This window comes from Lithobates pipiens, unplaced genomic scaffold (genome assembly GCF_037356315.1).
Source record: "Lithobates pipiens isolate NorthernLeopardFrog02 unplaced genomic scaffold, aLitPip1_a1.2 Scaffold_13, whole genome shotgun sequence".
Classification (NCBI taxonomy): domain Eukaryota; kingdom Metazoa; phylum Chordata; class Amphibia; order Anura; family Ranidae; genus Lithobates; species Lithobates pipiens.
This window is the reverse complement of record NW_027507718.1, coordinates 540913621-540935155: the sequence shown is the minus strand read 5'-3', so window position 1 is coordinate 540935155 and position 21535 is coordinate 540913621. Positions and strand designations below refer to the sequence as shown.

The 21535-nt window shown below is 51.1% G+C and overlaps 1 protein-coding gene and 1 long non-coding RNA gene across 4 annotated transcripts in view; one reads left to right on the top strand and one right to left on the bottom strand.

The window, feature by feature from the left end:
• LOC143975775 (uncharacterized) overlaps positions 1 to 21535 on the top strand; it is an 89033-nt gene that overhangs the window by 40566 nt on the left and 26932 nt on the right. The window contains exon 3 of the long non-coding RNA XR_013272417.1: positions 11973 to 12028. This is a non-coding gene — a long non-coding RNA (uncharacterized LOC143975775). The remainder of the gene's footprint in view (positions 1 to 11972; positions 12029 to 21535) is intronic.
• The window catches only part of LOC143975773 (retinol dehydrogenase 11-like), a 169464-nt gene that overhangs the window by 132998 nt on the left and 14931 nt on the right, over positions 1 to 21535 (bottom strand). Inside the window, exons 2-3 of one of the 3 annotated variants that reach the window (XM_077478300.1) lie at positions 15066 to 15305; positions 14349 to 14438 (exon numbers count right to left, since the gene is read on the bottom strand). The exons of the other annotated variants lie outside the window; for them this stretch is intronic. Coding sequence (XP_077334426.1) covers positions 14349 to 14438; positions 15066 to 15305 — 330 coding nt within the window. The remainder of the gene's footprint in view (positions 1 to 14348; positions 14439 to 15065; positions 15306 to 21535) is intronic. 3 annotated transcript variants of the gene reach the window in all.

The window sequence follows — 21535 nt, the reverse complement described above, 5'->3', positions numbered from 1 at the left end:
TAGTTCCTGATATCCGGCTTGTTCCTTGACCTTGATCCGTTGCTGCCTGCCTACGACCTCTGCTTGTCTGACCACGTCTCTGCCTCATCCTCTGTACCTTGCTGATCGATTCCTGCTGACCCGGCCTGTACCCGACTCCGCTGTTCCTGTTGTCCGTCTGAGTTCCTGTGTTACCGGACGTCTGCTGACCAGCCAGTTTCCGCACTTGTGCCCGCCTGCTACAGTCAAGCACCACCTGCTCTACCAACTTGCTGTCGGTGCCCAGCTGATTATCCGGACCAGTACTACCTGCCAGGCACTTGTGCCCCCTGAGCTATTGAATACCTGTCTCCACCTCCAGGGGTTCATTAACCAGGGGATACGAGGGGCCGCTCCCTGCATTCCAGGCTCAACTACTAGGTACGTGACAGTACTGGACAGCCATGTCCGAGCCTGCGCAGGGAGCCTCCCCCATGGACGAGCTCTGCCACCACCTGGCCGGCCTTACCCAGGCAGTTAAGAACCTACAAGAGGGCTACGGTAGACTGGAGGAACAAATCCAGGCGCTATCCACTTCTGCACCAGTGGCTCCTGGGGCTCATGCCCCACCGTCAGTCGTGATGCTCCCACCTGAACCCAGGGTCCCAACTCCGGAACGGTTCGCAGGAGACCGGAGCAAGTTCAGGGCGTTCCGCAACTCTTGCGAACTCTATTTCGCCCTACAACCCAGGACTTTCTCCCTTGAGGCGACAAAAGTGGGATTTGTCATCTCCCTGCTAAGCAACGAACCCCAGGCCTGGGCACACCGTCTGTTGGAACGGAAGGACCCAGCCTTAGACTCCATGGACATCTTCTTCCAGGCAATGTCCAGGCTTTATGAGGATCCCCAACTAGCCGCAACTGCAGAAGCAGCCCTACATGCCCTGCAACAAGGTCGCAGACCTGTGGAAGACTACGTCTCAGAGTTCCGACGATGGAGTGCAGACACAGATTGGAACAACGCGGCCCTGCGGTACCAGTTCCGCACGGGTCTCTCCGAGGCTCTGAAGGACGAGCTGGCACGTGTGGGTGTTCCCGAGACCCTGGAGGCCCTGATAGACGCTTCTATCCAGATTGACAGGCGTTTGAGGGAGCGCCGCCAAGAACGATCTTTCGCTACTTCCCGTCCGATTTGGATGTTACCACGGGTGCCTAGTCACCCAACTCCGCCTGTTCCAGTCGCATCCACATTGGACACCCCGGAGCCCATGCAGCTGGGGCTACTCCGCCCATCTTTGACTCCAGAAGAACGCCAGCGTCGTCGGGTCAACAACCTCTGCCTATACTGCGGAGAACCAGGGCACCTTGTTCGTTCCTGCCCGGCTAAGACGCGTAAGTGCCTCCTTGTCCCACCTGTTCCCTCACCTGTGTTGCCTGATAACATCTCCCATCTAGCTGTTCCTGTTCTCTTACAGCTTCCAGGAAGGACTGTCTCAACCCACGCGGTTATTGATTCCGGGGCATGCAGTGGCTTTGTAGATTCGTCCTTCGCCCGAAAGAACAGGATCCCTCTTAGACCAAGGGAGAAGGGGCTCTCGGTATACCTGGCCGATGGGTCTACCTTGGAATCAGGACCAGTAACCCAGGAGACCAGTCCTCTACCCGTTGTCATCGCCGGGTCTCACCAAGAACTCCTTTGCCTAGACGTCATCCAGTCTCCTCTGTTCCCCATCATCCTAGGCATGCCTTGGTTGAAGGCACACAACCCACGCATTGATTGGGCCACCGGAGCAATTGAATTTTCCTCGGACTACTGCCACCGGCATTGTTGCCCGACCCCCAACGGGGACTCTTCTGTCCTTCTCTGTCTGGATTCGGATGAGGAAACCCGACAAGCCGTGCCTGAGCAATACCACGCTTTTCTGGACGTCTTCAGTAAGAAGGGGGCAGAAACTCTCCCTCCTCATAGGCCTTATGATTGCCCTATTGAACTGCTCCCGGGGGCAGAAATCCCCTTCGGAAGGATCTTCCCCCTATCCGAATCCGAACTGAGTACCCTGAAGTCCTACTTGGACGATAATCTTGAAAAAGGGTTCATCCGACCTTCTACCTCCCCAGCCGGCGCTGGGATCTTCTTCGTGGAAAAGAAGGACCATTCTCTGCGCCCATGTGTGGATTATCGGGCGCTAAACAAGATCACCGTTAAAAACCGCTACCCTCTGCCATTAGTACCTGAACTTTTCCAGAGACTGGGTTCCGCTAAGCTGTTCACAAAGCTGGATCTTCGGGGTGCCTACAACCTCGTCCGTATCAGAAAGGGCGATGAATGGAAAACAGCCTTTCGTACCCGCTTTGGACACTACGAATACCTAGTGATGCCATTCGGGTTGTGTAACGCCCCGGCTACGTTCCAGCATTTTGTCAACGACATTTTTAGAGACTTTCTTGATTTGTTTGTGATTATTTACTTGGATGACATACTAATTTTTTCCTCCACTTTAGCCACCCACAGAGAACATGTTAAGAAGGTTCTGACCCGCCTCCGCTTCCACGGCCTGTACGCCAAGCCCGAAAAGTGCGTTTTTGAAAAAGAGAGTATTCAGTTCCTCGGTCTGATTATCTCGGTTCGAGGGGTAGAGATGGATCCCCAGAAGATCTCTGCAATCCAGGACTGGCCTGCCCCCTCCGATAGGAAGGGAGTTCAGCGATTTGTGGGCTTCGCGAACTTTTATCGCAAGTTCATAAAGGGATTCTCCTCTATCATCGCGCCCATTACCGGGCTGACCAAGCAGGGCTCAAAGTTCCGCTGGACCCCTGAGGCACAAGAGGCCTTCAAGACCCTGAAGAAGTTGTTCGTCTCAGCTTCGATCCTGAAGCACCCTGATCCCACTCTACCATACACCCTTGAAGTTGACGCTTCGGAAGTAGCAGTCGGAGCTATACTCTCCCAGAGGCAGGGACCCAAGTCCTTACTCCACCCAGTCGCCTTTTTTTCCCGCAAATTGTCTGAAGCCGAAAGAAATTATGACGTCGGTGACCGTGAGCTATTAGCAATCAAGTCTGCACTCGAGGAGTGGCGCTATCTGCTAGAGGGGGCTATCCATCCAATCCTGGTCTATACGGACCACAAAAACTTAGAATACCTAAAGACAGCTAAAAGGTTGAAGCCTCGTCAAGCCAGGTGGGCACTCTTTTTCTCGAGGTTCGTATTCCATATAACTTACCGTCCCGGATCCAAGAATACGAAGCCAGACGCTTTGTCTCGCATGTTTAGCCAGCCGGAAGATTCGTCTCCCATCGACACCATTCTTCCTGCTGGAAACTTTCTCCTACTCCAAGGAGATGTGATCTCTCAAGTTAAGCAGGCCTCCATGGGCGCCTTACCTCCACCCGGTATCCCGCTGTCTTCCAACGATGACCTTATGTGGCATGGGAACAGGATCTTTGTCCCCCAGGCAGTTCGGACCCTGGTTCTGGCCTCCTGTCATGACCATCCCATGGCTGGCCACTTCGGGATATTCAAGACACTAGAATTGCTCAGGCGTAACTTCTGGTGGCCGCGGATGAAGGAAGACTGCAAGAGTTACATACAGGCCTGCGCTACCTGCATTCGGAGTAAGGGCGACAAGTCAAGAGCCTGGGGCTTACTAAGACCACTACCTGTTCCTGATAGACCATGGAGAATGATCTCCATGGATTTTATTGTTGAACTTCCCCCTTCGGAGAATCATACAACGATCTTTGTCGTAGTCGATAGGCTCACTAAAATGGCTCATTTCTTGCCCATGAAGGGCACCCCCTCAGCCGCGGAGACAGCTAACGCTTTCATAAAGGAAATAGTAAGACTTCATGGCATCCCCGCCAACATCACATCTGATAGGGGGGTGCAGTTTACCTCTAGATTCTGGAGGGCACTCTGTGGAACTCTGAAGATCGACCTCTGCATGTCCTCGGCCTACCACCCGCAGACCAACGGTCAGACCGAGAGGACGAATCAGACCTTAGAACAGTACCTCCGCTGCTTCTCGTCCTTCTCACAAGACGATTGGGTCTCCCTGCTACCCATGGCCGAGTTCGCCTACAATAACACAGCCCATTCAGCTACCAAGCAGTCTCCTTTCTATGCAAACTTCGGGTACCACCCGTTGTTTTTGTCTGGAAATCTTCCCGAATGTTCGGTACCAGCGGTTCAGAAGAGACTTGATTTCTTTGAAGAGAATAATAAGCTCTTACAAGAAACCTTGGCTAGGTCGCAAGAACATAACAAGGAAGTCTTCGACAGAAGGAGAAGAGGGGAGCTGGACCTTAAGGCCGGGGATCGGGTCTGGTTGTCCACCTTAAACCTCAGACTATCCTGTCCCTCCAAGAAATTGGGCCCAAGATTCCTGGGTCCCTTTCCGATCAAAAGGAAGTTAAATGACGTGGCATTTGAGCTAAAACTCCCTGAGTCCTTCCGAATTCATCCGGTGTTCCACGTATCGCTTCTCAAACCTGCAGTCAAGGACCCCTTCCCTGACAGGATATCCCGTCCTCCGGAACCTGTGTTGGTCAATGGGGAGATTGAGTTCGAAATTGAGGCCATCCTGGACTGTAGGAAGAGAAGAAACCAGGTCCAATTCTTAGTCAAGTGGAAGGGGTACGGACCCGAAGAGAACTCCTGGGAGCCAGAGGCTAATATCCATGCCAAGAGACTCATCCGTGCCTTCAAGAATTCCCACCCGAACAAGTGGGCTCGGTTGGGCATCCGGGGGCTGCCCCTTGGGGGGGGGCAATGTCACGATCACTCTGACGTTTCGGCCAAACACAGGAGTCTTACCCGTCGAAACCTGTCGTGGAGAGTCCGTCGTTCCCCTTTGACGCACGCTAAAGCTAACGAACGCTTTCGCGTCGCCGCGAACGCGCGCACACACGCACGCAGGTCACGAACGGGTGCACGTGTACGTGCGAGGGCGCGCTGACCCGTCGTACGTCCGTTTGGCGCCCTAAGGTCTTCTTTAGTCACTGGCTCCCTTCTATCCATGCTGTCCAGTCTACAGCGTGTCCGTGATCTTGCTATCAGTATCTGTACCCGTTACCTTGGTTCCTGATATCCGGCTTGTTCCTTGACCTTGATCCGTTGCTGCCTGCCTACGACCCCTGCTTGTCTGACCACGTCTCTGCCTCATCCTCTGTACCTTGCTGATCGATTCCTGCTGACCCGGCCTGTACCCGACTCCGCTGTTCCTGTTGTCCGTCTGAGTTCCTGTGTTACCGGACGTCTGCTCACCAGCCAGTTTCCGCACTTGTGCCCGCCTGCTACAGTCAAGCACCACCTGCTCTACCAACTTGCTGTCGGTGCCCAGCTGATTATCCGGACCAGTACTACCTGCCAGGCACTTGTGCCCCCTGAGCTATTGAATACCTGTCTCCACCTCCAGGGGTTCATTAACCAGGGGATACGAGGGGCCGCTCCCTGCATTCCAGGCTCAACTACTAGGTACGTGACAGAGTCAGACAACATGGAAGATTGGAAACCATAGTCCACCATAAATGGGGACAATCTGGAAGCAGAATTCAAGGCACTATTATGAGCAAACTCCACCCACGGTAAGAGGTCTGACCAGTTGTTATGACGGTAAGAAATATAGCAACGTAGGAATTGCTCCAAGGACTGATTGGCTCGTTCTGCGGCCCCATTAGACTGCGGTTGATACGCAGAGGAGAAAGCAAGCTGAATTCCCAACTGTGCACAAACTGACTACCCCTGTCCGAGACAATCACCTTGGGTAGCCCATGTAAGCAAAAGATCTCCTGAGAAAAAATGGAAGCCAACTCCTTATGCCCCGTACACACGAGCGGACTTTTCGACATCCAAACTCCGACGGACCGAGTCCGTCAGACTATCCGATCGTGTGTGGGCTGCAACGGACTTTAGCTTCGCTAAAGTCTGACGGACTTTAGAAATGAAGCATGCTTTAAATTTTCCCGACGGAACTCCGCCGGACCCGGTCCCCTTCGAAAAGTTCGCTCGTGTGTGTGCTACTCCGACGGACTAAAACCGACGCTAGGGCAGCTATTGGCTACTGTCTATGAACTTCCTACGTCGAATCCCGTCGTACGTCATCACGTTCGACTCCGTCGGAGTTTGGTGTGATGGTGTGTGGCCAAGTCCGTTCGGTCGAAAAATCCGCCAGAACTCCGTCGGAACTCCAGCGGAACTCCGTCGGAGGTTTGTCAGACTTTATCCCTCTCGTGTGTACGGGGCATTAGAAGTTGGCAGCTTCTTAAGTGGAATACAATGAGACATTTTCAAGAACCGGTCAACCACCATAAGGATAACTGTGTTGCCCTGGTAGTTGGGTAACTCCACAATTAAATCCATAGACAGGTGGGTCCAGGGCCACTCTCCATTTGGTATGGGTTGTAGGAGGCCCACTGGAAGGTGTCGTGGAGTCTTACTCGGAGCACACACAGAAAAGGCAGCTACGAAGGCAGTCACATCAGCACTTAGACTAGGCCACCAGAATTGTCCCAAAAGAATTGATTCTTCCCAGGGTGGCCAGCAGCCTTGGGAGAATGGTAAGTCTGGAGCACGGCAGTACGGAGACTCTCTGGGACAAATCAGCGGTCACAAGGCGTCTCAAGAGGAGCATGGACCTGAGCAGTAAGAATTTTAGTCATCCAAAGGAGAAGTGAGACTGGTGTAAACCGCAGCCAGAATACGATCAGGAGGAATCACAGCAACCAGAACTGACTTCATCTTGGAAGTGGAGGAAAATTGTTGTGACAAAGCGTCAGCCCTTACATTCTTAGTACCGGGTAAGAATGAGACAATGTAATTGAAACTTGACAGGAAACGACCCCATCGTTTCCTTCTGGGAGAGAGGCATTTAGCCTCAGATAAGAATGTGAGATTCTTATGGTCAGTAAGAATAAGAACGGGCACAGTGGTACCTTCGAGGAGATGTCTCCATTCTTTCAGGGCTAAAATGATCGCCAACAGCTCTCTGTCATCAATCTCGTAACTGCACTCCGCAGGTGACAATTTTTTGAAAAAGTAGCCACAACGTTGCATAGCACTCTCAGAAGTAGGGCGTGAGACAAAAGGGTGACAACTCCAGTCTCAGAAGCATCAACTTCTAGGATAAAAGTCAATGTAGGATCAGGATGTGCCAACACAGGAGCAGAAACAAAGGCAGCCTTGAGTGTCTCAAAGGCCTTAATGGACTCTGGAGACCAACTCTGTGGGTTACCGTCCTTTCTGGTCATATCAGTCAGAGGCTTGACCAGAGACGAGAAGGTACAAATAAACTTCCGATAATAGTTGGCAAAGCCCAGGAAACGCTGCAGAGGACGTAAACCCACGGGTCGGGGGCCACTGTAGGACTGCAGAAAGTTTCTCTGAGTCCATCAAAAAACCAGCAGTAGAAATGAAATAAACCCAGGAATAGTGATGGACGAACGTTTCGCCCGGCGGTCGTTTCGCGGCGAATTTCCGACATTCGCGGTCCGCACGTTCGAACGCCTTTTTCCGTCGTTCGCCGCGGCGGACTTACGTGTTTAATGTATACAAGAACTTTAACCTTTGGTGACACGTTTATCATGTGATACAGGACAGCCAATTGAGACATGACAGCACATGGACACTTGGACATTCCCCCTAACCTATAAATACACCCGATCCGGTGGCCATTTTACATTCTTTCTTCTGTTACGATAGGGACAGGTTCCTGTGTGGAGTAGGGAGAGATAAACCACTAGCTATTTGGTACACAAAAGTTCTTTTCAGGACTGGTATAGGTGTTAGGTGTTGATAGGTTTGCTGTGCTGCTGATTCTTGCAGCAGCCTGAGTGTCTTTTGTTAGTTTAGAGAAAGGGAAAGGACGGTGTATGCTACAGGGACAGCCAGATTAGTCTTTCATCATCATCATCATCATCATCATCATTAGCTGTAACTATCAAGGTCCACAAAAGAGCTGTTCCAGTAACCACTAATCGTTCCAGCCTACTCTTTTTTTGCCAATTTGTATAGGGACAGGAAGGAAGCAGTGTTGTCAGGCAGTGAGGGTAATTTTAAAGACTTGCTGTTACTATTAGTTCCACAAAGGTTCTTTTCAGGACTGGTATCAGTGGTACAGTAATAGGCTTGTACATGTATAATATTCTTTCTTCCAAATATAGAAAGGATATTATACTTGACTGCTGCCCTTCTGCTGCAGTCTGCTAAACATTCACAACTCACTTGTTCCACAAAAGTTCTTATAAGGACTGGTAACTTGGTATAGGGTGCTACGGTACATAGGCTTGAGTGCGGTACAGTCTGCTGTTCTGTAAGGACCGCTATCGGTCCACAATAGATAGGGTTGACGTGCACCACTGCTGACCGCTGCCCTATACTGCAGCAGTCCTTCAGCGGTATAGGGACTGACGTACAGTCTGCTAAACACTAATACACAACCTGCTTGGTCCACAAAAGTTCTTATAAGGACTGGTAACTTGGTATAGGGTGCTGAGGTACATAGGCTTGAGTGCGGTACAGTCTGCTGTTCTGTAAGGACCGCTATCAGTCTGCTGTCAGCGCTGTATGTCACGGTGCTGCTGTCAGCGCTGTATGTCACGGTGCTGCTGTCAGCGCTGTATGTCACGGTGCTGCTGTCAGCGCTGTATGTCACGGTGCTGCTGTCAGTGCTCTGTATTACGGTGCTGCTGTCAGATGCCTCTATCACGGTGCATGTGTCATTCCGGTATGTCACGCTGCTGGTGATCATCTCCTGCACCCTCTTCTTTGCCTACCCTGGTCCCTGACCTTCCCTCTCCTCCATTGCCTTCATTAGCTCCATAGTCCTGAATTGTTAGAACAATTTCCCAAATAAAATAAAAATGCTTGTAGTTATCGATCCCAAATTCACCTCATACATGTATTATGTCATTGTCCAGATGGTGGGACTACGTTTTACCCCCTAATAATTACCACGTGGCCGCAAATTCGACATGAAGGTTTGCAAAGTTCGCCTCCCATTGAAGTCAATGGGGCCCGCGGCGAACGTTCGGTTTCGCGAACGTTTGGGTCCGTTCGCATTTCGCTTTCGCGAAACGTCCCGTCGGAAGTTCGTCCATCACTACCCAGGAATGTAACCTGTTCACGATGGAACTCACACTTCTCCAGTTTACAATAGAGATTGTTCTCTCTTAGTTTCTGAAGCACACTCCAGGGACTTGGAAAATATGAGGATATCGTCGAGATAAACCACCACACATAACTGCAACAAATCTCGGAGGACATCGTTAATAAATTCCTGGAAAACTGCCGGGGCGTTACAAAGGCCAAAAGGCATTACCAGGTATTCATAATGGCCTGTTCTGGTATTAAGCGTAGTTTTCCACTCGTTGCCCTCATTAATCCTCACGAGATTGTTTGCCCCTCTCAAATCAAGCTTCTTGCTCCCTTGAGACAGGCAAATTACTCCATAATCAACTTGAAGGGGCTTATCCTTCTGGATAACTGGGGACGAAACAACGCCACCTAAGGTCTGTCCATGACAGGACCTCAAGGTTCGGGCGTTCCCTGGACGAGTAGGACAAGACTTCAAGAAGTGTCCTACCTGGCCACAATAAAGGCACAATCTCTCCCTCCTCCTAAGGGTTCTCTCTTCCACAGAGAGACGCGTGAAGCCCAGGTGCATGGGTTCATCTTCACTGACCAACCCTCCCATTTAGGAATCAGACCCTTGCTTTGAGAAATTAGACCCCTTCCATTGATAAATTAGACCCCTCCCATTGAGAAATTAGACCTCTCCCATTCAGACTCAGTCAGCAGAAAACAAACAGCTTATTTCTTCAGAGCAACAAGAGGTAGGGATCTGCTTCAAAGTTTGTTAAAGTGAACATCGGTCTCCAGGAGGTGTCAGAGATTTAGAGTATTTTGAAGGATACTTCAATATGTCTGACATAGAGAAAAGTCATTTTGCTGTGTATGCAGGGCCGGTGTTCTGGCGAGAAGCGTCCCCCCATCGGATAGCGCCCGCCCCCTATACTGCACAGGCGCAGCGCTTGTGCAGTACGGAGGACAAAGGAGATGCCGAAAGTCTCCGAAGATGAATGACGCCTGCGCACTTAATAGTACCTTCCTTTCACGCGCTCCCCATGTTGTAAAAGGTAAAGGGGGTGGAGTCAGGGGTGGAGCCAAAGGGGCAGCTAAATGAGATTTTGCCTAGGGTGTCAAAAATCCTTGCACCCGCCCTGTGTGTATGTATTTCTATTCTGAATTCCTATGTCAGTATGTGAGGAGGAGTTCTGTATCTTATTATACATCCAACCATATATGGAGAGTCGGTGTTCTTCTCGTAAAACAAGGTTTAGAAGGAGATAAGGAGGGAAGGAACCTACACTCTGGAAGAATGTGCAGCACTAACCCCCGAAGGAGCTGCTGGTTAGTTTTGGGCTTACCGTTACCTTCTGTTCTCCTCGTGGCACGTCTAGGGGGTTCCTGTGGTAGGTGGCCCAGTAACTCGAGACACCGACAACAGATCCACTCGAATGGATTTTATTAGCAAAACGTAGACAGTGAAAAGACTCTTAAATTGGGATCAGAGGGTTGGGAAGGAAGTTCAGGTACTCTTAGCCCCTGTACACACGGTCGGAGATTTCCACAACCAAATCCGTCGGATTTTGCCCGTTGGATCTTGTCCGAAACTGTTACATACACACGGTCGGACAAAGTTGGCGAAAAATCCGATCTTTCAGAACGTGATGACGTAATTTCGTTACGATGGGACTACGTTCAGGCTAGTAGCCAATAGCTTTGATGTAGGAATTTGATCTGAGCATGCGTGGCACTTGGTCCGATCAAAATTCTCTACACATGATCGGAGTATGTCCGATCGGCCCAGTTGGTCGGGAAATATTTCCCACATGTTGGAAAATTGGGTCCGACGGATATTCCGACGGAATCAGTCCGATGCATACCACACACAGTCGGATTATCCGATGACACGGTCCGATAGGACACATTCCGACGGATTCTCCGACCGTGTGTACAAGGGCTTAGTGTCAGTCAAAATGTTGAAGAACTTGCTTACTTTGACGGCATCCAGAGAATAGCCATTCGCAGCTGGAGGATCACTCAGGTTGGACAGTCCGTCTCTCACAAGGCCGAGCAGCCAACAAGGAGCTTCCCCAGGAACAAGTCTCTGCCACAGACGTTGTTGTAGAACATGTAGGGAAACTAAGCTTTAGAACACTTGTAGGATATCTGGATCTTTCAGCCAGCTTGGCGATATCCACAAGACCGGATTCTCTCGGGTACTTCAGCCCTTCCAGGCTCTCACTAAGAAACCAACCCGTACGTGGTCTTCTTCTGAAGAGTCCTCCCCTGGAATGCTTGAAGTCACTGGGTCTCTCCCGAACCGGAGACGGCACCCAACCACCTCAGAATCCTCCTTTAGTTTCCTTGCCTCAGGCTAGCCAGCCCAGAGACATCAAGATCGGGTGGATCCGCACCCCAGGCCATAGCCTTCCTGGGGGCTGGTCAGGAGGACCAGGACCATGAAGTCAGAACCCTGAACCACGTGACGTCCGCATCTTAAATACCCTCTCCCAGAAAGCACAGCGAGCGCGCCACTCCCACTGGGCGGGCTCCAAAAGAGAGTAACTTAGCCACCTCAATACAGGGCGCTTACACCCCGTTCCCGACCACACCAATTTTCAGCTTTCAGCGCTCTCACAGTTTGAACGACAATCACTCAGTCATGCAACACTGTACCCATATGAAACTTATGTCCTTTTTTTTACCACACAAATAGAGTTTTCTTTTAGTGGTATTTAATCACTAGTTGTTTTTTTTATTTTTTGTGCTATAAATAAAAAAAATAAAAAAAACGTAAATTTTGTGAAAAAAAAGGCTGTTTTCTTTGTTTCTGTCATAAAATTTTGCTAATTAGTAATTTTTCTTCATAAATTTTGGCCAAAATTTATACTGCTACCTATCTTTGGTAAAAATAACCCAAATTAGTGGATATTATTTGTTTTTTTTAAAGTTATAGAGTCTACAAACCGTGGTGCCAATCACTGAAAATTGAAGAGATCTGATCAGGTGAGTCTCATTTCTGGAGACACTAACAAGTCAGGAAAGTACAAATACCCCCCAGAAAGTAGACATTCCAAGGTATTTAGTAGGTAGTGAGTTTTAAGTTGTCATTTTTTTTCCCCACAATTCTTTGCAAAATGAAGATTTTTTTAAATTTATTTATTTTTTTACAAAATTGTCATATTATCAGGTTATTTCTCACGCACAGCATATGCATACAACAAATTACACCCCAAAATACAATTCTGCTACTCTTCCCGAGTACGGCGATACCACATGTGTGAGACTTTTACACAGCCTGGTCACATACAGAGGCCCAACACTGAAGTAGTACCTTCAGACGTTCTACCAGCAAAAATGACGCATCTCATTTCTCAACCACTTATTACACTTTTGAAGGCCCTGGAGTACCAGGACAATGGAATTTCCCATAAAATGACCCCATTTTGGAAAGCAAACACCCCAACGTATAATCTGTGAGGCATAATGAGTCTTTTGAATGGTTATTTTTTTTCCAGAAGTTTTTGGAATATGTGGAAAAAAATTAAAACACATTTTTTTTTTTACACAAAATTGTCAATTTATATAAGATATTTCTAACACATAGCATGTATATAGCAAAAATTACACCCCAAAATACATTCTGCTACTCCTCCCAAGTATGGCGATACCAACAGAGGCCAAACATTGAAGTAGTACCTTCAGGCGTTCTAGGAGCATAAATGACACATCTCATTTCATTCCCACCCATCACACTTTTGAAGGCCCTGGAGTACCAGGACAGTGGAATTACCCACAAAATGACCCCATTTTTGAAAGCAAACACCCCAACGTATAATCTGTGAGGCATAATGAGTCTTTTGAATGGTTCATTGTTTTCCAGAAGTTTTTGAAACATGTGGAAAAAAAATGAAAACTAATTTTTTATTTATTTTTACAGAAAGTTGTCAATTTATAACATATTTCTAACACATAGCATGTATATAGCAAAAAATTACACCCCAAAACACATTCTGCTACTCCTCCCGAGTATGGTGATACCAACAGAGGCCGAACATTGAAGTAGTACCTTCAGGCGTTCTAGGAGCATAAATGACACATTTCATTCCCACCCATCACACTTTTGAAGGCCCTGGAGCACCAGGACAGTGGAATTACCCACAAAATGACCCCATTTTTGAAAGCAAACACCCCAACGTATATTCTATGAGACATGGGCTGCAAATAGGTACTCGGGTACTCTGATGGGCTGGTGACAGGTACTCGGGTACTCTGATGGCCTGGTGACAGGTACTCGGGTACTCTGATGGGCTGGTGACAGGTACTCGGGTACTCTGATTGGCTGGTGACAGGTACTCGGGTACTCTGATGGGCTGGTGACAGGTACTCGGGTACTCTGATGGGCTGTGAGTGACAGGTACTATGAGGGGTGGTGACAGGTCCTCTTTATTGGGGGGGGGGGCAATCAGTGTGATTGGTGTGTACTGTAAGCGGTAACGAGATGTTACCGCAATCTCCTCCTCACACACGATCGGTGTGTGAGGAGGAGAACCCAGTAACATCTCGTTACCGTGGTTTGTTTACATTAAGTGATCGTGTGTGAAACAATCACGGCCGATCACGTGGGTAAACGGCTGGCCAATGGCTGTTTACCAGCGTCGGTGATGAGCAGTGTTCCCGGGAACACGCCGCCACCGATTAGCATGCGCAGCTCGCTCGCGATCGTGCGCACGCCCCATGCACAGAGGGGGTGTAACCATCTGTGATCGGCCGTGACTTCATCACGTGGTAAACAGCCATACCTAATGGCTGTTTGCCCCTCCTCAGTCGGTGGGGAAGACCGCTGACAGCTGAAAACTCACCCGTTGTTAAGGACGCCGCTTCCTAAGCCACTTCTTAACAACCGGAAACTATTCACAGTGCGAGTAACACCCTGCTCGGCCCGAACAGTTCACCCATCTCTGGTCATCAGTCTGCCGTAGGCAGGAGGAAGCTTTTCCTCAGTCTCCTCCCCCCTCCGCCCAGGGACGTTGCCTAGCCAGAGATGATGTCATCAGTCTGCTGCAGGCAGGAAGAAGCATTTTCTCAGTCTATCCTCCGCCCAGTGACTTTGCATAGGCTAAGATGATGTCATCAGTTGGCTGCAGGCAGGAGGAAGCATTTCCTCAGTCCCCCCTCCCCCCAGTGATCAGACTGTACATTGTAAATTTTAGCAAGTGACAAAGTGAATGCCGGCAGCAGAGGCTGATCTGTGTCAGATGTTTGTTATTTCTCCCTGGATGGTGGCTGCACAGAGGATGCACATACGAAGGATGGCAAGACTTACCCACAAGCAGGTTGGTGAGCAGGAAAGGGCCCAGGTGGTTGGTAGCGTAGGTGACCTCCAGTCCCTCCGATGTTATGGCGTGGGGCATTCCTGGAAGGGAACATCAATCTCTTAATGACCCATTTAAGCAAAAATCATAGAAGACTCCAAGCAGAGTTCTCACTACACTGGCTAGAGATATGTGTTTTACTCATCATCGCCTCCTTCAGAACACAGTTCAGTTACCAGGCTTAAATATTCCCAGCATTCCCGCAACATAGGGGCAGTCTATGGGGACAAGGAAGACCCCATTCAATGAGCGGCTCTAATTTCAGGCTACATGCACCCCGTTCATTCTGAGCTCATCCCTCCTCAGTGCATTGCAGGACATTTTCTGCAGATATTCCAATTCAACAAAAGTTGCTTCCTAAGGACCTTCTCCACTGGAGGTGCGAGCCTGATTGGCAGGAAGTGCTTCCAATGACAGCCTGGGGGACTGATCATGTGATCATTGTAGACCCTCCCACTGAGCTCTCATTTTGGAAGATTTCAGTTGACTGGTATGACCCATCTCTGTGTCTACAGACACCAATAGGGATCTGCAATAGGTGGTCCGCCATAAAGTCCACCAGAATATTGCCCTAAAGGGGAATTCTAGCCCAAACCAGAGTAAGGAAATGTATATATTGGAAGGGTGACACCCCACCCTCCCGGGGTCACCGTGCCGTATATCTGTACCTGACGCTCCGGCGTTATTCACCAGGATGTCCAGTCTCTTCTCATTGGTCAGTATGCGGTCAGCGAAGGCCCGGACAGAGGACATACTGCTGGTGTCCAGGATCTCCAGGACCACATTCCGGTTCCCCGTCTTCCTTTGGATCTCTTCCAGGGCCTTCTGACCGCGTTCCCGACTGCGACACGCCAAGATGACCCGACCATTCCTCCGGGCAAAGTCCAACGCTACGGACTTCCCAATACCTGAAAACCAATGCAGAGAGTTATTACTGACACTGGGGGGGGGGATGGGGGCACCGTGTACAGCACACTGGGGGAATGGGGGCACCGTGTTCAGGACACTGGGGGAATGGGGGCACCATGTACAGCACACTGGGGGAATGGGGGCACCGCGTACAGGACACTGGGGGAATGGGGGCACCGTGTACAGCACACTGGGGGAATGGGGGCACCGTGTACAGGACACTGGGGGAATGGGGGCACCTTGTACAGGACACTGGGGGAATGGGGGCACCGTGTTCAGCACACTGGGGGAATGGGGGCACCGTGTACAGCATAATGGGGGAATGGGGGCATCGTGTACAGGACACTGGGGGAATGGGGGCACCGTGTACAGGACACTGGGGGAATAGGGGCACCGTGTACAGGACACTGGGGGAATGGGGGCACCGTGTACAGCACACTGGGGGAATGGGGGCACCGTGTACAGCACACTGGGGGAATGGGGGCACCGTGTACAGCACACTGGGGGAATGGGGGCACCGTGTACAGGACACTGGGGGAATGGGGGCACTGTGTACAGCACACTGGGGGAATGGGGGCACCGTGTACAGGACACTGGGGGAATGGGGGCACCGTGTACAGCACACTGGGGGAATGGGGGCACCGTGTACAGGACACTGGGGGAATGGGGGCACCGTGTACAGCACACTGGGGGAATGGGGGCACCGCGTACAGCACACTGGGGGAATGGGGGCACCGTGTACAGCACACTGGGAGAATGGGGGCACCGTGTACAGCACACTGGGGGAATGGGGGCACCGCGTACAGGACACTGGGGGAATGGGGGCACCGTGTACAGCACACTGGGGGAATGGGGGTAACGTGTACAGGACACTGGGGGAATGGGGGTAACGTGTACAGCACACTGGGGGAATGGGGGCACCGTGTACAGGACACTGGGGGAATGGGGGCACCGTGTTCAGGACACTGGGGGAATGGGGGCACCGTGTACAGGACACTGGGGGAATGGGGGTAACGTGTACAGCACACTGGGGGAATGGGGGCACCGTGTACAGGACACTGGGGGAATGGGGGCACCGTGTACAGGACACTGGAGGAATGGGGGCACCGTGTACAGCACACTGGGGGAATGGGGGCACCGTGTACAGCACACTGGGGGAATGGGGGCACCGTGTACAGCACACTGGGGGAATGGGGGCACCGTGTACAGGACACTGGGGGAATGGGGGCACCGTGTACAGCACACTGGGGGAATGGGGGCACCGTGTACAGCACACTGGGGGAATAGGGGCACCGTGTACAGCACACTGGAGGGATGGGGGCACCGTGTACAGCACACTTGAGGGATGGGGGCACCGTGTACAGCACACTGGGGGAATGGGGGCACCGCGTACAGCACACTGGCGGAATGGGGGCACCGTGTACAGCACACTGGAGGGATGGGGCACCGTGTACAGCACACTGGAGGAATGGGGGCACCGTGTACAGCACACTGGAGGAATGGGGGCACCTTGTACAGCACACTGGGGGAATGGGCAGGACTCGTTTAGCTGCTAAACTTGAACTCTTCATTGAACAAGAATACAGGCTTTTTATACACTACACACTCAGATTAGGCTGACCACATTGTCATATGCAAATGCAACTGTATACAGAAATATAATTAACAATATAAACATTAAGTTAATTGAACTAGCCACCTGGACAATCAGGGATCTCATTCCAATTCAGACTCATTCCAACTCAGACTTGCCGGCATTGAGCTCACAAAGTAAAATACACATTATTACAAATATAAAAACATCCCCACAGTAGTTTGCTAGGATACAATAGGTGTGTTAATTGTCACATCTAACAATGGGTGAAAGACAGGTGGTCTGATCTGATGAGATTACCATCTGCTTTGAGTCTTCCCAGTGATGAGCAGTCATGGCTGGTAACATGAATGGATCCCGGCCTAGATTCCCGGAGTCTCTGTGTTCTGGGGAGACGTGAACTTGAATCAGAAACAAGACCGCTCTACGGATCCCCCAGGCATACACCTTCCAAAGAATAGTGTTCCCTTAAATGCCAGGGCCCATAGTCAGCGGGGAGACGGGGGCACCGTGCACCGGACATTGGGGAGACGGGAGCACCGTGCACCGGACACTGGGGAGACGGGGGCACCGTACACTGGGGAGACTGGGGCACCGTGCACCGGACACTGGGGAGACGGGGGCACCGGACTCTGGGGAGACGGGGGCACCGTGCACCGGACACTGGGGAGACAGGGGCACTGGGGGGGTGTGTGCACTGTGTACCGGACACTGGGGGGGTGTTGCATAGTTACATAGAGGGATGAGCTCGGTGTTCGAGTCAAATGCATTCGCCTGTTCGGTGAACTCAGAACTTTGTGGGGCGTTCTCGCCATATTCGTGTGGAGCTCACGGCCCACAATGCATTGCACCATCGCGGTGCATTGTTGGCTGATGATTGGCCAAGCATGCACTGTGACCCCACATGGTTGGCCAATCACAGCGCCGGCAGCGCTGGTGTTTTTCAGATCCTATACCACAGGCAGGCAACTGCAGTAATTACAGTTGGTGTACTGTGTCATCTGATCAGTGTGCACCTAAAGCTACCCCAATTTCACGTGTTCTCATCTCCCTTCAGGACATTACCATGTCTGGAAGGCCAACAAGGAGAGGCAGACAGTCACGAGCCAATAAAAGAGGGCAAGCAGGCTCTGTGTCTACAGACAACAGTGCTGGTCGCGGACGCGGTGCAGCGCCATCATCAGCACGTGGCCATGGGACACGCTTGTCCTTATTTTCGGCAGCTGGACGTGTTTAGCCGCATCATGCTGAAGACTTGGTAGAGTGGATGACCAAGCCCTCTTCATCCTCCTCACCCTCTCTCACCCAGGCTCAGGGTATTGGCAAAGCAGCTTCCCTCGTCTCAATGTCATCAGTCACTCCTTCCCTAGACCCACCACGTCCTCCTGAGGAGTCCCCCAAACTGTTTGAGCACAGTGTTGGGTACATGACCCAGGAGGATGCCCAGCTAGAGGAAGGCAGTAGCGTGAGCCCAGAGAGAGGGGATGCTCAAGAAGGACAGCAATCTGGCAGTCATGTTCCACCAGCTGCAGCATACTGCCAGGTTTGCTCCAGTGATGAAGAGGGAGGGGATGATGAGGTCACTGACTCCACGTGGGTGCCTGATAGGAGAGAGGAGGAGAAGGCACATCTCCAACGAGGCAGGATGCCCTCCGGGGGGCAGCTTAAGGGCAGCACACTGACTGAATCACACCGCAGAGCTCCGCCTATGCAGGGCACTGCCTCTGCGTGTTATTCCAAAAGTTCTTTGGTGTGGGCCTTTTTTGAGACGAGTGCATCAGATCGCACCGCTGCTATTTGCAACATATGTCTCAAGCGTATCTCGCATGGGCAAAACATCAGCCGCTTGGGCACCGCATGCTTGACCAGACATATGTTGACCTGCCATGCAGCTCATTGGCAAGCGTACCTCAAAGACCCACACCAAAGAACAAAGCGGATCTCTCCTTGCTCCTCATCAGCTGGGACCTCCAACCCCACTAGACCTTCAGTCCTCTCTGAAACCTGCTCTGAGAGGAATGAAGGTGTAGAATTAGGTGTGTCACAGCCAAGTACTTGTGGGCACTCTGCTGGCAGTACACCAACGTCTGTTTGTAGCAGGAAAATTCCCCTGCCCCTGCTGCTGGACCATCGAAAGAAGTTCACTCCCAGCCATCCACATGCCCAGCGGTTGAATGCTAGCTTGGCTAAATTGCTAGCACTTCAACTGCTGCCTTTTCAGTTGGTAGACTCGGCCCCCTTCCGTGAGTTTGTACAATGTGCGGTTCCTCAGTGGCAGGTCCCCAAATGCCACTTTTTCCCATGGAAGGCAATTCCGACTCTCTACCGGCATGTGGAAGGCAATGTCCTTGCCTCGCTGGACAGGGCGGTCAGCGGTAAGGTGCATATTACCGCTAACTCATGGTGCAGCAGGCATGGACAGGGACGTTACCTGTCTTTCACGGCCCATTGGGTCACTCTTCTGGCAGCTGGGAAGGATGCAGGACAAGGTGCAGTAGTGTTGGAGGTTGTTCCGCCACCACGCCTCCAAAATGCTACTATTGGTTGTGACACACCTCTCTCCTCCACCCCCTCCTCTTCTTCTTCCTCCATGGCCTCTTCCAGTGCTCTGTCCTCAGAACCAGCGGTGCTCCGTAGGCTTTCCAGGGGCTACGCAAGTACGCAGGCAAAACGATGCCATGCCGTGCTTGCGCTGGTGTGTTTGGGGACAGGAGCCACACTGGGGCAGATATTTTGTCAGCTCTGCAGGGGCAGGCCGAGAGGTGGTTGACGCCACGCCAGCTTAAGCCAGGAATGGTGGTTTGTGACAATGGCACCAACCTCCTCTCCGCCCTCTGACAGGGACAACTAACCCATGTGCCCTGTGTAGCTCACGTCCTTAACCTGGTGGTGCAGCGGTTCTTGGGCAGGTACCCGGGCTTACAGGATGTCCTGAGGCAGGCCAGGAAAGTCTGTGTGCATTTCCGCTGATCATATAATGCCAGTGCTCGGCTGGCTGAGCTCCAAAAGGAGTTGAACCTGCCCGAGAACCGCCTTATATGTGACATGCCCACCAGGTGTAACTCAACGTTGACCATGCTGAAGCAGCTGCACATGCAGCAGAGGGCCATCAATGAGTACCTGTGCAACTACGGCACCAGGCCAGGGTCAGAGGAGCTTGTTTTTTTCCCCCAGTGGGGTATGATCAGAGATGCATGCACTGTCCTGTCACCATTTGAGGAGGCCAAGAGGATGGTGAGCAGTGACAGTGCATGCATCAGTGACACTGTACCTCTTGTCCACCTGTTGGAGCATACGCTGCGGGGAATAATGGACAGGGCACTTGAGGCAGGAAGAGGAGGACTTCCTTGCCTCTCAAGGCCCCCTTTATCCAGACAGTGTTCCTGCTGGAAAACGTGTTGCTGAGGCTTTGGTCAGTCACAGAAGGAGCGGTGGAGAAGGTGGCCATCTGACCGATGCGTTCAGACAATTTTTTTAGTCCGCAGCCCCAAGGTATGATCAGTTCCAGCAACCATCGCCAGCGTCCGATTTACATGGTGCAAGAATGCCAGACTTGGACACCTTTCACATCGAAAATCCTCTGGCTTACTGGGTCTTGAGGATGGATCACTGGCCAGAGCTTGCACAGTATGCAATTGAGCTACTGGCCTGTCCTGCATCCAGCTTTCTTCCGGAACGCACATTCAGTGCTGCTGGAGGCTTTGTAACCGATCACAGGGTGCGCCTGTCCACCGACTCGGTTGATCGACTGACCTTCATAAAGATGAATCAGTCTTGGATCGCCACCAGCTACCAAGCACCTGAAGCTGATGTAACCGAATATTTTTTTTTTTTAAATGTCAGATCCCTTCAAGGCTGCCTATGCTGATGCTGAGTGACTGTCCTGTTATGTTGACTGACTATCCTCTTCCTCCTCAATGTTCCTGCTGATAGCTTGGAAGAACATTTTTGGTTATGGGTGATGCCACCAGTGGCTAAGGCCCAATTTTTCAGCCCCTGTTTAACAGGGGCATGTAATTACAATTTTTGATGCAATGCTTTGCAGCAGGGCTCATTCCTGCACTCCAACTAGAGTATCTGGGAGAGGTTGCAGTGTTGTGGCACCAGCACCAGTGCCTAAGGTCCAATTTTTCAGCCCCTGTTTAACAGGGACATGTAATTACAATTCTTGATATATTTCACAGCAGGGCCCATTCCTGTGCCCACTGAGAGTAACTGTGAGGACTTATAGTGTTGTGGCACCAGCACCACAACCACCAAAGGTCAATTTTTCTACCACTGTTTAACAATGGCATGTAATTACAATTCTTGATATAATCGTTCACAGCAGGCGCTCCAGCACCCCCCAAGAGTCACTTTGAGGGCTTACAATGTTGTGGCAACACCAACACCTTGTTCCGCCATTTCTGCAGAGCATATAGGGCAGGCCCCTACTTTCAAACATCCAACTTACAAACATCTCCTACTTGCAAACGGAAGGAGACAACAGCAAGTGAGATGAAAAAAGATGGACGACAAAACAAATTATACCAGTTGAAAATTACAAACAGATTCAACTTAACACAACAAACCTACACAGTCCCTGTCTTGTTTGCACCGCCTGTATACTGCTGTTCTGAGTATATAGGGCCTGGG